Source organism: Glycine soja, chromosome 6 (genome assembly GCF_004193775.1).
Source record: "Glycine soja cultivar W05 chromosome 6, ASM419377v2, whole genome shotgun sequence".
Lineage (NCBI taxonomy): Eukaryota > Viridiplantae > Streptophyta > Magnoliopsida > Fabales > Fabaceae > Glycine > Glycine soja.
Window position 1 is genome coordinate 48,012,184 of NC_041007.1, and position 19,459 is coordinate 48,031,642.

Consider the following 19,459-nt stretch of genomic DNA (forward strand, 5'->3'; position numbering starts at 1 on the left):
AGAAAATGAAAATAATAAATTTTTCAGTGTTTTTATTTTCTGAAAACAGAAAACAAAAAATTAAATCATGCATGCTTTCAAAATTCTAATCTTTTAAAAATAAAAATAGTTTTCAAAGATGAAAACAAAAAATAAAAACCAAACATATATAATTTACAAATGATGATAATTTTATTTGAATCAGGATCATAGGCTTAAAATAAGTTTTTATTATGATTGGATTTTCTTTCCATATATACATTTTGAATTGATTTTTTTAAAAGGAATTAAATATGTATCACCTCAATTAATTATCTACTTAAAAAACATTATTAGATTTGAAAACACGTTTTTGTTTATTTTTAATTGTCAATTATATAAATTTTAATATTTAAAATTTGTAACAACCAAAAAAGTAACAACCAATGTGAACTTGCGCCCATAGAATGTAACAACCAAAAAAGTGCAAATTTCCTGCAGAATTTGACTCTGCGGAAAAAAAAAATGACCGGAAATTTTTGTGGAACTTTATGTGAAACATTATTCACAGGAAATACTTGTGAGATTTTATGCAGAAAACTAATCCGAAGAAAATACATGTGAATTTTCTTGTAATAATGAAAATCTGCAGATAAGTTTTCCTGCGGATTTACATGCCAATTCATTTTCGCAGGAAATATTAAAATATTTTTTTAAAAAATTTTGGTTTTAAAATCATTAAAAATAATTTCATGAAAAAAATTATTTTAATTAATCAATTATAAAAACCTCATTATTTATAATTTAAATAAACTATTAAGTAGATTAAATATTTCTTATTAGATATTCACTTAAAAAGGGATCTAAAAATAATAATTTGGTTTTAGCTACTCATCTACTAATAAAAAAAATGCATTAAAATTACCCAAATCAGAGATAAGCAGACCCAATGACCAAACTTATTGAATAACACGGCAATAAATTGCTATATAAGATCCATGCTCAAAGTTTTTTATATATTGAGAGTAGATTAAAGTAAAAAATAATATAAAAAATAAGAATATTAATTTTTTTCTCACATAAAAAGAGTTCATTTCATTACTTCTCGAAATATGAAATATTAAAACTTTTGGTTTTATCTACTTATTAATATTGAACATAATTAATAATCAATCACCCAAGAAGTTTCCTTAAGCCATCATCTGACGCCGATCTCAAAAGAATAGACTCATAATTGAAATCATCAATCCCATTTTTTTTAAATCAACTAAATGGAGGTAAAATTTCTTAAATTAATTGAAATTAGTAATTGAATGCTCAGAAGAGTAGTCAGTACCAGCCATATGTTATAAATTACTTAATCAATTAAGATGACGAAACATGCGTGCTAACCTGAGTTTTGTTGCATGTTGTGTATTGTTTTTATTTTATTTTTAATTCAAGTTTTTGTTTAGAGACTCTTTGTATTCAGGTTTTATCCTCTTTAGTTTTAACCTTATTGACTCTTTGTAATTTTTGCAACAAAAAACAAATCAGTGATGCATAGACACTCCATCATTACAAACACTACTTGTTTGACGTACATTCCTGGTGTGTTTCTCTATTTTTCTTGTAACATTATATTATCTATTACATATTTATGTCTTTGCTTTCATTTATTTCTTTGTCTCTCTCGATGTTGATGTAGGTGTCTCATAACATTTCTTTGCGAAAACCATACTTTGGTGACAGATTTCCAACGGAAAACCAAAATTATATATCATGTATGTATATCTCTGTCTATGTTAGACACAGCTGACCAACTAGCTTTAAGCACTCGTCATGTGATTTGATTCATTTTCGTCTGGTGGTTTAACATCAAAGATTCTCTCCCTTGCCATCATTGCCTACAAAAATTGCACAAATCCGACACCTAATTAACACCAAACATACAATATTTCTGCATTGCAACAAAGAAATCATATTGGGTTATTAAGGATAGTGTCAAATTTATAAATCGTGAACCTGTTTCTTCCAGTTGGTAAGAGCAGTAACAAGGGAAAGGAGAATCGATTGGACAATGGAGCCAGTGACTATTCCAATCCAGAGGCCCTTTGCTCTTAAATGTGCAACAAAGCCAAGTACGATACCTACAGGAATTCCTACCAGATAAAATGCTCCCAGATTGACATAGGCTCCTAGATGTTGCCACCCACTTCCTCTAGCAACCCCTGATTAATTAATTAATTAATTTCCGTAGCAGGTTAGCTAAATAAGAATGATAGTTACCAAGAAAATATAAGAGGCAATTAACACACCAAATGCATATTACTTCTACAAGTACCATTCAAATGCATTGGTAACATATTACTTCTACAAGTAACATATTTTAACAAATTTTCTCTTACTAGTTAAAATTTAAACCACTCTAATCAATATAGGAATGTTATCCCCATCAAATAAAGAATATGACTTACAACATATTTAGTGAGGTGAATGGAAGAGTATATTTCTAGCATTTTTCTTGTTAGCTTTATTTTACTGTGCAGTATTCAAAAGTAACAAGCATAAAATTATAAAGGAGAATAATTTACCTGAAAGAACTCCTTGTAAGCTGTCAGTAAAAATAGAGAGACAAAGCAGAGGGGTCATAACAGCCACGTAATGAACAACCATACGATCATCGCTATAGGCATAACCCAAGATATGTCTGCAGCCGAATAGTGTTGCACTTACAATTAGACCCTCTGTGACTGCAAGGAACATCGTTGCTGAAACAGCCACACGAACTGCTTGTGGATTCCCAGCTCCTAATTCATTCGAAACTCTAGTGCTATCTCATAGAATTAATGTGTCACATTTTACTATGCTTCAATCCTAATATTTGCAAATGGAAATAAAATGACCTTAGAGTTTGATTGAGAAACAAACCTAGCAGCAGCCCCAAACCCATAAGGTATGGTGAAATGTAATGTAGAGATTGTCAAGCTGGCAATATTAAAAAAAAAAAAAGTGGTTAATTTCGTTTTCATCTAAATAATGTTAGCTTAATTTCTTCAAAAAAATCAAATTAAGCATTACCATATAGATAGGACTGATGTCTCCAACTTTGGATTTGGAAAAAGTCCGGCTAGCAAAACAAGTATCTCGCAGGCCCACCATTTAAGACTGTAAGACGAAAAATTGTATGACAGATAAGTGACCATGTTGGCAAATCATTAGAGAAATACTAGTAACATACTCTTTTTTATTGATTGAAAGTGATAAAATTTTGTGTATTATAATTGATGGTGCGGGGAAATCTTGTCAAACTAGTCGACTAATTAAGATATGTTGTAGCTATTTTAATTAATAAAATGTTTCTGAAGAAAAAGTGTATGGATAGTAAAGCTAAAGAATAGTTACCAAACCATGACTGCTGCTGGGACAGCAAAGCGAAAGAAGTCTCCAACACCAACCAAAGCATTCTTGGAGAAAGGGATGCGTGTTTTCTCACAAGCAGAGGAATACCTCACAAAGGACAAAAGCAACATCACATTAAACCAAACACAAAGGCTGAAGGAGATTGCAGCACCAACATGTCCCAACTCCAATTTAAATACAAGGGTCCAACATGTTGCTCCGTGGAAGCACAAAGCTATGGCAGAGGTTAGAATCATGGGAGAAATCAAACTCTGGGTCTGGAAAAATCGTGTTAGAGGTTTGAGAATTGCGGAACCAAATAGAGCAGGTATTAGCCAAATGGCATATTTACGAGCTTCAAGGGAAATTGTTGGGTCTTGGCCTAAGAGTGTTAATATTTTGTCCATGAAAGTCCATAGAATTGTGATTGGGAAACAAATCAAAGAAAGGGAGATTACGGCAGTGTAAGTATATTGTCCAAATTTTTCATATTGCCCTGCCCCGAAAGCTTGGCCACCTAAAGTTTCCAATCCACCAGCCATCCCTGACTTCAATATTGACATAAATATAACTAAATGAGCATGCACATTATATTTCAAACGATTTGGTTTTACAAATTTGACATAAGAATGCTCCATAATACTACTCCTTATGAACACATCTTCCCTTAAAATGTTGTTTTGTTATTTTGTGACAAAAAATAAGAGAGTTATTATCGTACTTGGAGAAATCTAAAGGCTTTAGTATAGTTGGTTTTGGTGTCAATAGTTAAATGAATTTGAGTACACCAAGAAGGAGTCAAGGAGAGAAAGAGTTTCTCTATTACTATACTAATATCTTTAAATTTTTAAGAGTACTATAGAATTTCTCAAAAAAACAATTGATCAAATTGATTATGTCATATAAAACAAATTAAGAGTACTTACGCAATTCTAAAACTCTTTTTCGAAGAAAATTCTCCCAGAACATCTAAATCGTTGATACAAAGGTAACAAAAGGAGAATATATATATATATATATATATATATATATATATATATATATATATATATATTCTCATTTTTCTCTTATTAAAAATCATAAATCATATGAAAACAATTAGAGATTTTGTTATAATTATTTTTTCATCCTTTTAAATTATAAGAAAGTTGTCATGAAAGAATATAAGTCCAAAAAATTAATGATAAAATTCTTCACAAGTTCGAAAAATATTTGTTTTAAGAATATGAAAGAAAATTAAATAACTCCAAATTCTCTTATTGATCCTATATTTATTAGATGAAAAATATTAAATATTGTTTATATTTTCAAAATATTTAATGTTCTTATTTTTATAAAATATTAAGACAATTGGTTAAAAAAAGATATAGTCATAAAAATGATTCATAAAAAATAACACAAAAGGCCTAAATTGACCCGTTGACTAAGTTGACTAGACTACATTACTAAACTGTAATTTGGACCCAAAACATGAAAAGGTGTCTATCATTTTAAATACAACTTAAGATACCTTTTGTTTTTTTAATGCAACATAAGGCACCAAATTTTTAATCATCAAGTGTTCGTATATAACAATTAACAAATAGATTGATTAAGTGGAGTATAAGTTAGTCTCACATATGACAAGTTATAAATTTAAATCCTCATTTGTCTCCATAAATAAGATAAATGTAAGTTTTTTTTATAAATATTCTGTAAGTTTGAAGATTTGTCCTGCCATTAGATACCATATGAGCAATCCTTGTTATTTGTACAACTTGACATAGAATAAAGGCTTAAAGGTTTTGAGATTAGTTTTATCATAGTTTCCAAACTCATTTTCTGTAAGGAAAATTTCTTTTACACTCAATGTTTCTTGATTTCTTTTATAAATTGTATATTTATTTTTATTTATTCGTAATTAGCACTAATAATTTAAAACGTGTTTAAATAATCCATTTTATTACTCATTTATTAATTAAATTTCTTTCATATAAATTATGAGCTATTCTTTAGTTTTCTTGAAAATCTTATTCAAATAAGTCAAAAATAATTTATAAACATATCATAAATATAGGATCAATAAGAGAATGAATTAAAAATGTAATGATTAAATCATGCAAAGACCTACTTACCAAAACACTAAACCCAGAAACATTGGTGAGAGAGGTTGCAATAGCAACAGTTGAAAGAGAGAGCTGGTTAAGATGGCCAACCATTACCAAGGACACCACTTGCAAAAGATATTGCAACACACTTGCAACCACCATTGGAGCTGCTATAGTACCCACCTTCTTCAGCTCTTCCCTCATTGCTCTCCTCCTTTTCATCCATCCCCACTTTCCTGTCTCTGAACCTTCTTCCATCACTGCCTCTATCGATCAATTTGTTCTCTTTTATCTCACTCACTTTCACGTGTTATATATTACCTTTTCTTCACACGTAAGACAACGTTGCGTTATCATTTTCAGTCACCCACGCAACTATGAACTATGTCTTAAAAACTAATAAACAAATGAGCATACAAATTAATAACGGTAGAGTATTCAAGCAAAATTACCTCAAATAAACACATAAAAATAAAGAATGGCTACATTTAGATTCTGAGGTTATGCATGTAGGAATGTGGACGCTTTTTCTCAGAACGCGTAATATCCAAAAAACGTTAAAACTGGGGCATTGAAATTGAGAACGTGAGTGGTTGCTGACTTGGCCAACCGTTTCCGTCATCACAGTACGTTTTCCGCTCGGTCACAGGCAGTAGCCAGTAACAACTCATTTTAAAGCAGCAAATTTCTGAATTCATATCTAGCATTATTAGAGGTGTTTGGTTTGAAAATAGAATGGTGATAAAAATATGTTTGGTTAAATTTTTGAAAATATTTTTAATGAAAATGAAAATAGAAAACGATCAGAAAATGAAAATAATAAAATTTTGTTTGGAGTGTTTTCAATCCAGTAGAGAAATCTCATTTTGAGTAAAATGAAAATACGATGACAAAAAATGTAATTTTAAACAAATTTAAAAATATAAAAAAGATAAGAAGTTAATATATCATAAATTAAATTTTTCAGTGTTTTTATTTCCTGAAAACAGAAAACAAAAAATCAAATCATACATGTTTTCAGAATTCTAATTTTTTAGAAATAAAAATAATTTTCAAAGATGAAAACAGAAAATAAAAATGAAAACCAAACATATATAATTTACAATAATGATAATTTTATTTGAATCAGGATCATAGGCTTAAAATAAGTTTTTATTATGATTGGATTTTCTTTCCATATATACATTTTGAATTGATTTTTTTAAAAGGAATTAAATATGTATCACCTCAATTAATTATCTACTTAAAAAACATTATTAGCTTTGAAAACACGTTTTTGTTTATTTTTAATTGTCAATTATATAAATTTTAATATTTAAAATTTGTAAAAAAAATTCCTATATGTTTTCTAAAAAACAAGAAATAAAATAAAACAATGCTATGTTTTATTAATAATAATAATAATACATAAAATATTTCTTTCAACTATCATACACTATAAATTTTAAGAAAAATTCAAATTTTGTCTTTTTTTTTTAATATCATGCATAGACATTTTTTTACCCAAAGTGGGGTTTTTATATTATTATTACGTAATTATGTAATTATTTGGGTTTTCTTCTTATTATCTGACTTTAACTTACAAGAAAAAAATATAATAATGCATAATAAAATTACACAATGATTCCTGTTAAAAAAACACAATATATTGAAATTAAATTATTATTTTTCACAATGATTCCTGTAATAGGAAGGAAATCAGAGAGATTTGTTGGGATACTTTGGACTTTATAGAATGTCATCTTGCTTAATAAATAGAGTTGAACAATTCTTTCCTTGTTTTGTTAAAATTATATATGGGATGGAAATTCCTTAAATGTCGTGTAGCTTAATTAAGATTTCTTTGGTGAGAGTGAAATCTTTATTCTTCGAAATGGTTATTTTAAAAAAAATTAAAATTAGCTACGTGCGGTCGAATTTTAAAGAGTATTTATCTATTTGATAATAACCACTAAAAAAAAACTACTAAAGTAAAGAGTATACGTGGTTATAATTTTATATTTTGAAATCTTTAAATGAATAATTAATGGGAATGTAGAAATAAAAATTAGATAAAAAAACCCTATATAATTCAATCATATATTTATTTTATACTATAAATTCAAGTTCTGACATTTAAAAATGAGACAACTTCTCTACATATTTTTGTTTTTATAAAGTACTCCTGTATTATTTTGATTTTGTGATTGTCTTATAGGCTTCATATAAATTTAAAATTGATATTTTATACATAATTATCTATATCAAGTTTAATGAAAAATTTCATTTTATTTATTTATTTTTAACTGATATTTATTTTTAATTAATATAAACTATAATAATGCATTTAGAAATTAATATTAAAATAAAAATATTGAATGAGAATACAAAGTCAAGTATTGTTTTTAGGTACAAATTCTTTTAAGCTACAAATTCTCACACACTTTCTTTACGGTCTGAGGGCCAAAGTTTTTAGCTTTTTGAGTATAATTGTTTTATCTATTAATTCTCTTACTGAATATATATATATATATATATATATATATATATATATATATATATATATATATATATATATATATATATATATATATATATATTGAAGGAGTGCTCTTACTGAATAAGGAAAACATTGAATACTTTTTTAAATTTCCAATATATTAAATATATTTATTTATTGTTTAACTTTTTTTTAAGAAAGAGGATATGATGTTTACTCTATTCGGAAATGAATTCTTTCTATTTTCTCTAATAAAGCTAGTTTTTGTTTTTTTAAAAAAGAAATCCTCCTAATGAATCATTCAATTAAAATGAAGGACTTTTGTTTTGAGCTGGAAATCTTCGAAGAATCTGAAAACAAGAATCCAATTCTTACAAACATGGCAAAAATCTGCTGTTTTTTCTCCACTGGTGCTAGAAAAAAAAAAGCAAAATAAAAAATCTACTACATAATTCGACAAATTACTATAAAATAAAAGACTTTTATAGAATGAAAGAAACTCTTTAAACGTTAATTTTTTTTGGACTTCTTATTTCAAAAAAGAACATCAACGGGTTCAACCAATATCAGGTCAAAATTTATTAATTAAGTTCCACCCTGCAGTAGCACTAATATTTCAAAGTTTTTTCCTAATTAGTGTTGATTAAAGAATTATAAGAAGAAATTATTTACTTTGGAGATCACACGAGAGAAAAAAAAATATAAATAACATAATTTTAAGTATTTTAATAAAAAAATTTAAGAAACTTTTATTTCACAAATAATTTTTTTAGTCTCATAAATATTATTTCTAGAAATAGAACATCAATGTTAATCGTAAAAGTGTGTTTGGGTAATTATAAAATTAGTTGGTAAAATTTTTTATATTCTTGAAAATAATTAAGACATATGTTTTGGTTAAATTATTTTTTCTTTGTAATATATATTATAATTACTAAAACATTCTTATTAGGTTAAAAATATTAACTTTTTCCTGATACAAACAACTTTATTATAAAATCAAAAAATAAAAAATAAATTGTACTTATATATCTCATATTTTCATGACAATTTTTTTTTTCACTACTCATTTATTATTTATTAGAATATAACCCAAAATATAAATATATTTATCCACATCACATCAAACATTAACAATAAACAATTAGAGAAAAAACAAAAAATTATAATGTATAAAATTTATGAGATTGACAATAAATAAAAATTGATATATTAACAAAATTTTTTACAACAACAAAATTGAAAAACATAAATAAATAGATCATTAAGAAGAGACTGTAATAATGGGTAATATATATATATATATATATATATATATATATATATATATATATTTATTTATTTATTTTACTCACAATTTTTTTTATCCCAAATACATATTTGTTTTTCTCTGTTGAAAATAAATATTGACTGAAAATAAGATTATTACTTACCCAAATAAAAAATATATTAGAAATTAATTAATTTATTACTTCTTAACAAAAGCAATATTATTTTATCTCACCCTCTATTCTCTGGACTACCTGTGAAACAAACGCTACCTTTGTTAGTTCCATGACCAATGCCAGAGCACCCATTAACATTTCTCTATTTCAAAAATTACAATTTATTTACTATTTATTTATTTATTCATTTATTTATTTCTCTTATTACACGCCATGCCTTACAAATGCAAATAGCCAAATAGCCGTTTCTTCTCCTCTCTCTCTCTCTCTTTGATTTTGTGAATACCCAGAAGAATCCTTCACATTTATAAATCATAACACATCATATTCTTAAACCACAATCATTTTTTCATATAACATTTGGTGATTTTTGCGCACACACTTTCGAAAACACATGAAGATGGTTCTGTCTGGGTTCTCTCTGCTGCTGCACATTGCTCTGCTTGCAAGACTCTGTTTTGGAGGCGACCCAACTGTTTTCACTGAACTTCGCGTCTCATACACCACCGTTACTCCTCTGGGTGTTCCTCAGCAGGTTTTGTTCTTCGTTCTGCTCCTTCTCTTTTATTGAAACTGCGTGGCTTTTCATCTGGGTCACTCTGCTTCATGCTCAAAATGATAAAAATGAGTTCTTTTCTCGAAAGGGTTCTTTTGTGATGCTCCTGTTTTCTTTTGTTCTCTTTCTCTCTCTCAAGTTCTTTTAATTTCCGTGTCTCTTTAGTTCTTTTTTTCCTTCTTGTGTGTGTGTTGGTATCTTAAATGTTAAGAATGCATGTGAAACTAGTATTTGGAATTTGGCTGCTGCTAAGGTATAAAATGGATCAAATGTTTGATCATTTTTTTTTTCGTTTTGATTTTACTCGTGGTTTTCTTTTTCTTGCAAAAGTCCCTTATTTGAAATTTTATAGATTAAAAAGCTATAACTTGTTCAAGTATTTTCTTTATGAGATGATTGAAGCTGGTGGAGGGGTTGACGTGTGGTCCTTGCGCGATTTTAATTGAGATTATTTTTCACACGGTTTTTGAAGCCCCCTACCCCAATTTTACTTTTCTGTTATTTTGTCATCTTGCAGTCAAATGTATCCAAAAGTTCTTCAATTTTTCAGTTTATTTAAAGTTAATTTTCCGTAATTTTATTTTGGGTATAATGTGTTTCGAGGTCTGTCAATTTTCGTTCAAAATTTGTTTTAGTTCCTGTACTATAAAAACGATGATTTTTATTTTTTATATTTGGTGAATTTCGTTCCTTGCCATAACTCTGCCAGTGAGGCTGGAGGTTGATGAGGACGAAATTCACCAAATTTCGAAGGTACAAGGACCTAAAGTATCATATGATTTAGATAAGAATTTGGCTGATACGTGTTGGAAAATCCGATTGCAGGTTATAGCTATCAACAAGAAGTTTCCAGGACCTGTCATCAATGTTACAACCAATAACCATGTAATTGTGAATGTGTTCAATGAATTGGATGAAGATCTTCTCATTTCATGGTTGGTTCCAATGCTACTTTTCACTTTGTTTTTCATCTTTTCATGTATTTGCAATTTAACAAATTTGTGACTAATGGTTGTGGCAGGTCGGGGGTTCAAATGCGACGTAACTCATGGCAAGATGGAGTCCTTGGCACAAATTGTCCAATTCCTCCCAATTGGAATTGGACATATCAGTTCCAAGTCAAGGATCAAATTGGAAGTTTCTTTTACTTCCCTTCTCTTGGTTTCCAAAGAGCCTCTGGTGGCTTTGGTCCCTTTGTTATCAATAATAGAGAAATTATTCCAATTCCTTTTGCGCGGCCAGATGGAGAGATTTTCATTATGGTTGGTGATTGGTACACTCAGAACCACACGGTTAGTCATTGTCTTATGTTAATTTTTCTTTTGTGAATATGGGAGATTGAGTGCAATGTGATTAATTTTTTAATTTCTATTATGCATACAATTTGAAAGTGTAGGCCCTAAGAGCAACTCTTGATGGTGGAAAAGACCTTGGGATACCAGATGGTGTTCTCATCAATGGGAAGGGACCTTTCCAGTACAACACTACTCTTGTTCCTGGTGGCATCAATTATGAAACAATTACCGTTGATCCAGGTATTATTATCACCCCTTTTATTTAAGGAATGAGCTTTTTATATTTTACTCTCTCAAAGTTATCATTAATTCACCAATGAAGCTTTTGTGTTTTATCTCCTCATTTTCAAGCATATCTTTCAAGTTTTCATTTATTATCTTAATCATTGCCTTTTTATGTATACTTACTATTGGCAATTTGATGCCTTTCATTGTTTCCAAAGGTTTCTTAAGCAGTTTGGTTGGCTTTTCCTATCCTCTGTAACAAAATGTTATTTTCACCATCTCAAAGGATCATTTGTTAATTAGCAGCTCCATGTCCTGATTTTGATTGCTGTATGATTTCATTTTCTGGTAGTGCAGGAATTTTTTTTTTGTTTTCTTTTTCTCTCTGTTAAGTAGTAGTTTGTATTCCTATTTCTGGAAGATAACGATATTGTACTACTGATGATTTTTGGCCCTGTTGTGATTAATAGTGTTGTATAGCATGGTAATATAGATTGGAACTTACTGGCTTCATTGGTTTCTTATAACCCCATTTCAAGTTCTTTTCCCCCTTTTAAATGTTATCATAGCTTTTTCATCTAGCAATTATCTTCCTAGTGGTGAAAAAGTTGAGTATTGACTGGAATTACAAATGTACATGGCAGGCAAGACTTATCGAATTCGTGTCCACAATGTGGGAATCTCAACTTCTTTGAATTTCCGAATTCAAGATCATAATCTACTGTTGGTGGAGACTGAGGGGCATTACACAACTCAAACAAATTTCACCAGCTTTGATATTCATGCTGGCCAGTCATACTCTTTTCTGCTTTCCACTGACCAAAATGCAAGTACAGACTACTATATTGTTGCAAGTGCCAGGTTTGTGAATGAATCATTGTGGGAGAAGGTTACAGGTGTTGCAATTTTACACTATTCAAATTCCAAGGGACCAGCAATTGGTCCTCTGCCTCCCCCTCCAAGTGATTTTTATGACAAGACAGCTTCAATGAACCAAGCAAGAAGTGTCAGGTTTGTCCCTCAGAATTTTGTATCAGAGAGAATTTTATAAGAGATTGTCATTCAATGTTGCATTATTGTTTGAACTATTTTTGCTTTGGTTTATCTGATATATCACATAAAGGGAACATATTTCATTTCGTTATATAGCATTCAATCTAAATTAGCTGCTTGCTTGGCAAACTTGAAAGTTGATTATGATAGTCATTGTCTTCAAGCTTCATATATTAGCAAATTTTTCGACTACTAAATTGCCTATTATGAAAGATGAGAGAAGCTTGTTAAGTTTTATTCTATTGACTTAATAATTAAATTTAAAGGACATAGCCATTTCAGTTTCTAGTATTTTGTTCATTATTTTTTCATTATTTCACATATTTGTCTATTGTGTACTGAATTCTCCATATGCCATTGAGCAGACAAAATACATCTGCTAGTGGTGCTCGTCCTAATCCTCAAGGATCCTTTCATTATGGCTCCATCAATGTAACTGATACTTATGTGTTAAAGGTTATGTCCCTGGCGCCAATCAATGGTACAAATCGAGCTACTATTAATGGGATCTCATTTCTCAAGCCTGAGGTTCCATTCCGGCTTGCTGACAAGCATCAATTAAGAGGAACATATAAGCTTGATTTTCCCAGCAAGCCAATGAACAGGACCCCAGTAATTGACAGATCAATGATCAACGCTACATATAAGGGATTCATTGAGATTATATTGCAAAACAATGACTCCTCTATTCAAAACTTTCATCTGGATGGTTACTCCTTTTTTGTAGTTGGGTAAGAGGATCTTTTCCTTCCTTTTGTTCTTGGAGTACAATATTGTTTGTGATTGCATACAGTTCGTAAATTGATTTCTTGAATTCAGGATGGATTATGGTGATTGGTCAGAAAATTCTAGAGGTTCTTATAACAAGTGGGATGCAATATCTCGCAGCACAACTCAGGTAAGAAATTGTCACTAAAAGGGGTAATGATGGGGTTGGCCTATTTCGACAGTGAGGTTGTTTTTGCTGCTCTTTTTTATTTTTCGTTTTCCATGTTAATTTTATGAATTTTTCCAATGTTCATGAAACCTAGAAGCTTTGATGCCTGAAACACTTGGTATGAGATTTAGTCAGAAACTGAAAATATAATTGATTTTCAATATCTAATCAATAAGTTTCATATAGAACATGTTTTAATGTTTTAAGTTTTTCATATGATTTGCACATGCTAGCTAAGGCATAGAGAGTGAGTTATAAGTTAATGGTTTGTGGTCACTAAACAGGTTTTTCCTGGAGGATGGACAGCAATCCTTATATCGCTCGACAATGTTGGATCATGGAACCTGAGAGCAGAAAACCTGGACAGGTGGTACCTAGGTCAAGAAACTTATCTGAAGATCGTCAATCCGGAAGAAAATGGTGACACCGAGATGGCTGCACCAGATAATGTTCTATATTGTGGTCCCCTCAAGAGCTTGCAGAAGTACACCATATTTCTCATGCTGCATTGACATTGTTTTAGTCCTTTTGTCTTCTCTCTTTAAAACTTTGTTTTTACCTGCAGGTCGAATTCTACTTTTTCTGCAGCTTCTACTTTGGGACATAGCTTGAACCTTTTCTCATTGCTCCTGGGACTTTTTGCTATTATTCTCTTCCTAGCTAGATAAGCCTCTATTTTGCTGCTCCATTGGCATTTTTATAGTTTTCAAAAATGTAGTTATAGGATTGTGAGAAAGGTGAATTACCAACTTCTTTGTCTAAAGTACAATTGCTTTTTTAGTTATTTCATGCTTTCTGTACACATTTTTCTCTTTGTTTAGATGTCTATCACCAAAAAGCTCATTTAAGGGCTACTTGGTTTTGGTCAGTATTAATCCATGGTATACAAATTATAGGTTACTCAAATTGAGTGAATCCAGACATGTATTGTACCCAAATTTGGGTGCATCCTTTGTTAGAAATGAAAATTGCTCAAAGGAATGCGGTTTCACAAATGCATTTTAATTGCTCAAAGAAAGTCATTTTATTGTTGAAATTGCTTCTCAATTAACGTGATTTCACAACTAAGTTTTAATTGTCTCTTTCCAAGGGCAAGATTCATCTGACACAAGGTTGTTTTAATTTAATTAGTGGTCTCAAATTTAAGTCATGTATGTAGTTTTGTTATATTATCAGAAGTCATGTTAAAAATATTTGATGAATATGTTTGATTTACATTTAATGGTTCATAAAAAAAATCAAAGAATTCAAAAAAATAATACTTGAAGAAATGCGAAAGAATAGAGTTGGAAATAGGTAGTTATTATATAAAGTAATTTTCATTTATAAATAAATCATCTTTGCCCATGAGAATATGACAATTATGAATATTTTAAATTTGTAGGTATTAAAAAGCTCGTGAATGCTGTGATAAGGCTGTGTTGTTGTGAATGTTTTTTTTTTTTTTTAAAGAAAACATTAATTTTGAAAATATGATATTATTAAGTTTATTTTCTTGAAAATTATTTGTGATATCGTTGAAACAAACCCAATTTTAAGTATGTTATTTTGATAAAATATGAAATGAAAGGAGTAATATATATATAACACAAAATTAAGGTCGGAGTGCAATAAAATCACGTTAGGGGTACAATAGTAACATTTTTCAATGTAGGCCTTTTATTTTTTATTTCTTCTTATTCAATGTCAAGACCATATAATTTTGTCAGCCTTTTTCTTTAAAAAATGTTCCGTAAAAGGCAATTATTCAAATCGAACGTTTTCAAAACAAATTAAAAGATTATATTAGAACTCCAACTTAATATGGAAATAATTCACGCAAAAAAAAAAGGAAATAATTCAAGTAGTGACAATCCCAATTTCTGATTATGTTGTATTTTAGTTTTTAGTCTACCCGTTTATAAATATTGATTGATATGGCTTGAGCTTAAGATTCATGGGCATTTTTCCCTAATGACAATGGCCAAGGTAAGATGATTTAGTCAGTAGTTGACATTTTCCCTATTTTAGGGGTCCAAGATCAAGGTGGTGAAAACACGCAATATCCGCAATAAGAAATTAGATAATAATACTAACTTTTATATCTTAGGATTTTTTTAAAGAGGATTAGTAAAGGGAAATTATTAAGCATACCTCCCATAATTATTTAAAGGTTCAAATAATCTTTTTATTCCTATAAAATATGGCATTTTTTATTTTAGTCCTTTAAACTTGTTTTTTGGTTTGAGTTCTTTAAAGTTTAAATATTTTTATTTTAGTTTTTGCTATCAAGTAACAATGCTAATTAATGCATCAAGGACGTTGGCAACCCATCGACATGTGACATTATTAAAAAATTTGACAAGACAATCATATGTATTTTTCTTTGATAAATTATATTTTTAAATCTCACATCAATTAGATTGATGCCATCATCGATTTTAAATATATAGGAATTATTACATAAATTTACCTATTAGATTATTTAATGAAATGACAAGTCAATAAATTACAAACAGTTATATCATCATTTAACAATATTACTTGATAACAAATAAAAAAATAAAAGACTTGAATATTTTTTGGACCCTAGATCTGGGTCATTTTTGTTTTTGATCTTATAATTTAAATTTACTTTTTTCAGTTTTATCAATTTAAAAAATTGCTCCTTTTTTCCTTAGTGAATGATTTTTTGTAATTTAAATTACATAATTTATGATAATTTTTAATCACGTGAAAGACTAAAAAAATATTTTGAAATTAAGAGACTAAAAGATCAAATTTAAAGAACTAAAATAATAAAAAAAATCTATTTTATATGTTTCTTTACAAGACTAAGTGAAAATAAAATTCCGTATTGAATTTTTAGAGGAATGAAAATAACTATTTTATCTTTTAACCTAAATTTTAGAGAGAGAAACAATCTTAATAATCCGTATGTATATATTTTTTAGAGGACTAAAATCAAAACAATTTTTTTAAAGGACTAAAATAGAAAATTCTCCATTTTATAAAGATTAAAAGGTTATTTAAATCTTATTAAATATATATATTTTTTATTTTTATATAAATTTACTTAAATATCTTCACCCCTTAATTAAATTTACTTTACGTGGGAAAGGGAATGATTTTATTTAGGGGATTGCTATTTTCACTCCCTATTTTACTAAGTTCACATTTAATATTTCAATGAGTTTTTTTTTATTTAACTAAAATACTCCTGAGAAAAATTCATTTTCGTTGGTTGATATAATAATAAAAATATATTTTTTTTATGCATTCATTCAAATTATACAATAAAAATATGTTTCTATATTATGTATTTTGAACTGTAATAATTCTTTTCTTTTTTCTCAAGCTGCACTGGAACTCAAGGAGTGCCTCACGGGGAATTTCCTAGTGATGCATGCAATGATGAATGGATGAAAGACTTAGTGGAACGAGTCCAATATGCCTGAGGAAGTGAAAATAAAAAAATTAAAAGGGTACCAGTAATCCTCCTATCTAGCTTGTTTAATTGATGCAGGTTGCAATGCTCAAATGATCATAGTCCTTATCTTTACACTACCTAGTCACCCTCACCCTTTCATTTTTCACCATCCTTAATTGAAAATCTCCTTGTATTTCAAAATCCTTGAGCACTTCCCTGAAATGATTTGATAGAGCCTTCCAGAAATGTAATTTTGGAATTATTATTTGGTTATTTTTTGGAACGACGAATTCAGAACATATAAATTTTTTTGTAGCCTTCCAGCATTGTAATTTTGAATTTACCTTTTGATAATTCCAGATTAAGCAATCCAGATCGGATTTCTGTGATACAAATTCATTAATCTGTAAAACTGTTGGTGTATATTCTGGATTAGACAATGAAAAACTAATATTTTTGTTCTCTGGCATGATCAAGTGGCCCCGAGCCCACCCCCTGATCAAACATACTATATTAGTTATAGCAACTATTTCAACCTTTTTGTTCTCTTGTTCTTCTTTGACCAATTTTCTTTAAATATATCTAAGTAATTAGCTAGACCATAACATATTTCAATTCTAATTTCACGGTTTTGTGATGTGAAGAGTATTACACTATTACGTTTTCCCAACCTGCAATTTTCCTGTAATTAGATGCCAATCCCCCTGTAATTACTTTTAGGAATTAGGAATTTCTAGTTATTTTCTTTCCTTATTTTTATATCTTGTAAGACTTAATCAACTTAATGACTACTGTTATATAAATATTGCATATTGCATGAGTTCATCAACAGAATCATTCAGGTAAAAAAAAATCAAGAGCATTCATTCTCATTTTAAAGTCTAGATTAATGTGTTCATATATATACCATTTATCTAAATATCGGGTAACATTCAGCGGCTCGAAGTGGACATTTGCATATATTATGATTTAGATGATTGTGTAGTTGAAGGCCAACATTTACATATATTTTCTTTTGTTCTTTAGCAATTGTACCAGCTATATATATGACCTCCAACGAAGAAATGAAATAAGAAACGCATTCCAAGTCTAGTATGGACCGCATCGAAGAAGTCATTGATGGCCACCAAGCTGGACGACTTGCTTCTGAAAATGGTGCAGTTAGAAACCAGTCAGCATTTCCCAACTTCATCAACCACGAACTAGCATACAGTCTCCCCATCTCCTAACCCTCATCGTATAAAACAGGAGGTGTCTCGTTTTGATGGGTCTGATCCATTGGACTGGATCTTTAAAATCACCCAATTCTTTGAATACCATTCTACTTTAGAACATGAATGATTGGCCATAGCTTCCTTCTACATGGAAGGACTTGCCTTGGCATGGTTTCAGTGGATAACATGCAATAGTCAGTTTGCTTCTTGGCCTAGTCTTCTTCAGGCTTTGGAGGCACGTTTTGCACCATCGCAGTATAATAATTCCACGCGGACTTTGTTCAAACTAACAAAACGTAGCTCTGTCAGTGATTATCGCTTAGAGTTTGAAATGATTGCGAACCGCATCATTGGTCTACTGCCACCCTTTCTCTTAAGTTGCTTCATCTTTGGTTTGGCGTTGGAGATTAGTCGGGAGGTTCAGACATTATAGCCTTTGACACTAGTTCAGGCAACAAGTTTAGCCAGACTATAGGAGGAGAAGTTCAATGACTTCCGTCGTTCTTCTCATAACAAGCCCACCTCTCTTCCCCTCTCACCACCGCATTATGCACTTTCCGCGAATCAACATCCTTCATCACCTCTGTTACCATCCCCCAAATCACCATCAATTCCCTTCAAACGTTTATCTCTCGAGGAGTTGGCAGCACATTGCGAGAAAGGGCATTTGCTTCAATTGTAATGAGAAGTACCACAAAGGTCACAAGTATGCCTCTAAGGTTTTCTTACTAATTGTAGAGGAAGCTAACGAACTACAAGCGGACCATGTCCTTCTAGATCTCCCACCTGATAAAAGCTACCTATCACCACTACAACAAATTTGTTAAATAATGGAGGTTATTTTTTCGTTTAGTGGAGGTTTTTATCCTCCACAAAATAAATTACGGAGGTTTTCAAAAACCTCCGCAGTTAGATTCGCCACAAGCAATTAGCGGCGGTTTTCGAAAACCTCTGGTATTGAGAACATTTTGCAGAGGTTTTTTTGTAGAGGTTTTAAACCTACGCTAACTGTGGAGGTTTTTTAAAGGAGGTTTTAAACCTACGCTAACTGTGGAGATTTATTGGAAGAGGTTTTTATACCTACACTAAATATGGAGGTTTTTTGTAGGAGGTTTTAAACCTATGCTAAATGCGGAGGTTTATTAAAAGAGGTTTTAAAACTATACTATGGAGGGATTTTTTTTAAATCATGCTAGCAATAGATGTTTTACAATTGATTTTCTAATTCTCCTTATTTTCTTGTATATAATGATTTTGTATACTCATTTTAGTTTCATAATCTACATGTATTATAATTTTTCATTTTCTTATGATATCGATAAAAAAATGTAATAAAAAAACTCATAATGAGGACATAGAAATTATATTTCAATAACCAAAATAATAGCATATAGTTCAAAGATTTATAATTTAAATTTCT

At 29.7% G+C, this 19,459-nt stretch overlaps 2 protein-coding genes across 2 annotated transcripts; one reads left to right on the plus strand and one right to left on the minus strand.

Moving 5' to 3' along the window:
- Nucleotides 1-1,583: 1,583 nt before the first annotated feature.
- LOC114417422 (protein DETOXIFICATION 14-like) lies at nucleotides 1,584-5,720 on the minus strand. Its single transcript, XM_028382625.1, has 7 exons — nucleotides 5,454-5,720; nucleotides 3,343-3,887; nucleotides 3,019-3,105; nucleotides 2,869-2,925; nucleotides 2,532-2,770; nucleotides 1,963-2,168; nucleotides 1,584-1,844 (listed from the first exon to the last, which is right to left on the minus strand). Exons 1-7 carry the CDS (start codon nucleotides 5,682-5,684, stop codon nucleotides 1,767-1,769), a joined length of 1,443 nt encoding a protein of 480 aa, XP_028238426.1. The 5' UTR covers nucleotides 5,685-5,720; the 3' UTR covers nucleotides 1,584-1,766.
- Nucleotides 5,721-9,572: 3,852 nt separating this feature from the next.
- LOC114417423 (monocopper oxidase-like protein SKS1) lies at nucleotides 9,573-14,411 on the plus strand. Its single transcript, XM_028382626.1, has 9 exons — nucleotides 9,573-9,885; nucleotides 10,732-10,841; nucleotides 10,928-11,198; nucleotides 11,303-11,441; nucleotides 12,071-12,437; nucleotides 12,845-13,210; nucleotides 13,299-13,377; nucleotides 13,701-13,900; nucleotides 13,982-14,411. Exons 1-9 carry the CDS (start codon nucleotides 9,745-9,747, stop codon nucleotides 14,082-14,084), a joined length of 1,776 nt encoding a protein of 591 aa, XP_028238427.1. The 5' UTR covers nucleotides 9,573-9,744; the 3' UTR covers nucleotides 14,085-14,411.
- The last annotated feature ends 5,048 nt before the right edge of the window (nucleotides 14,412-19,459 follow it).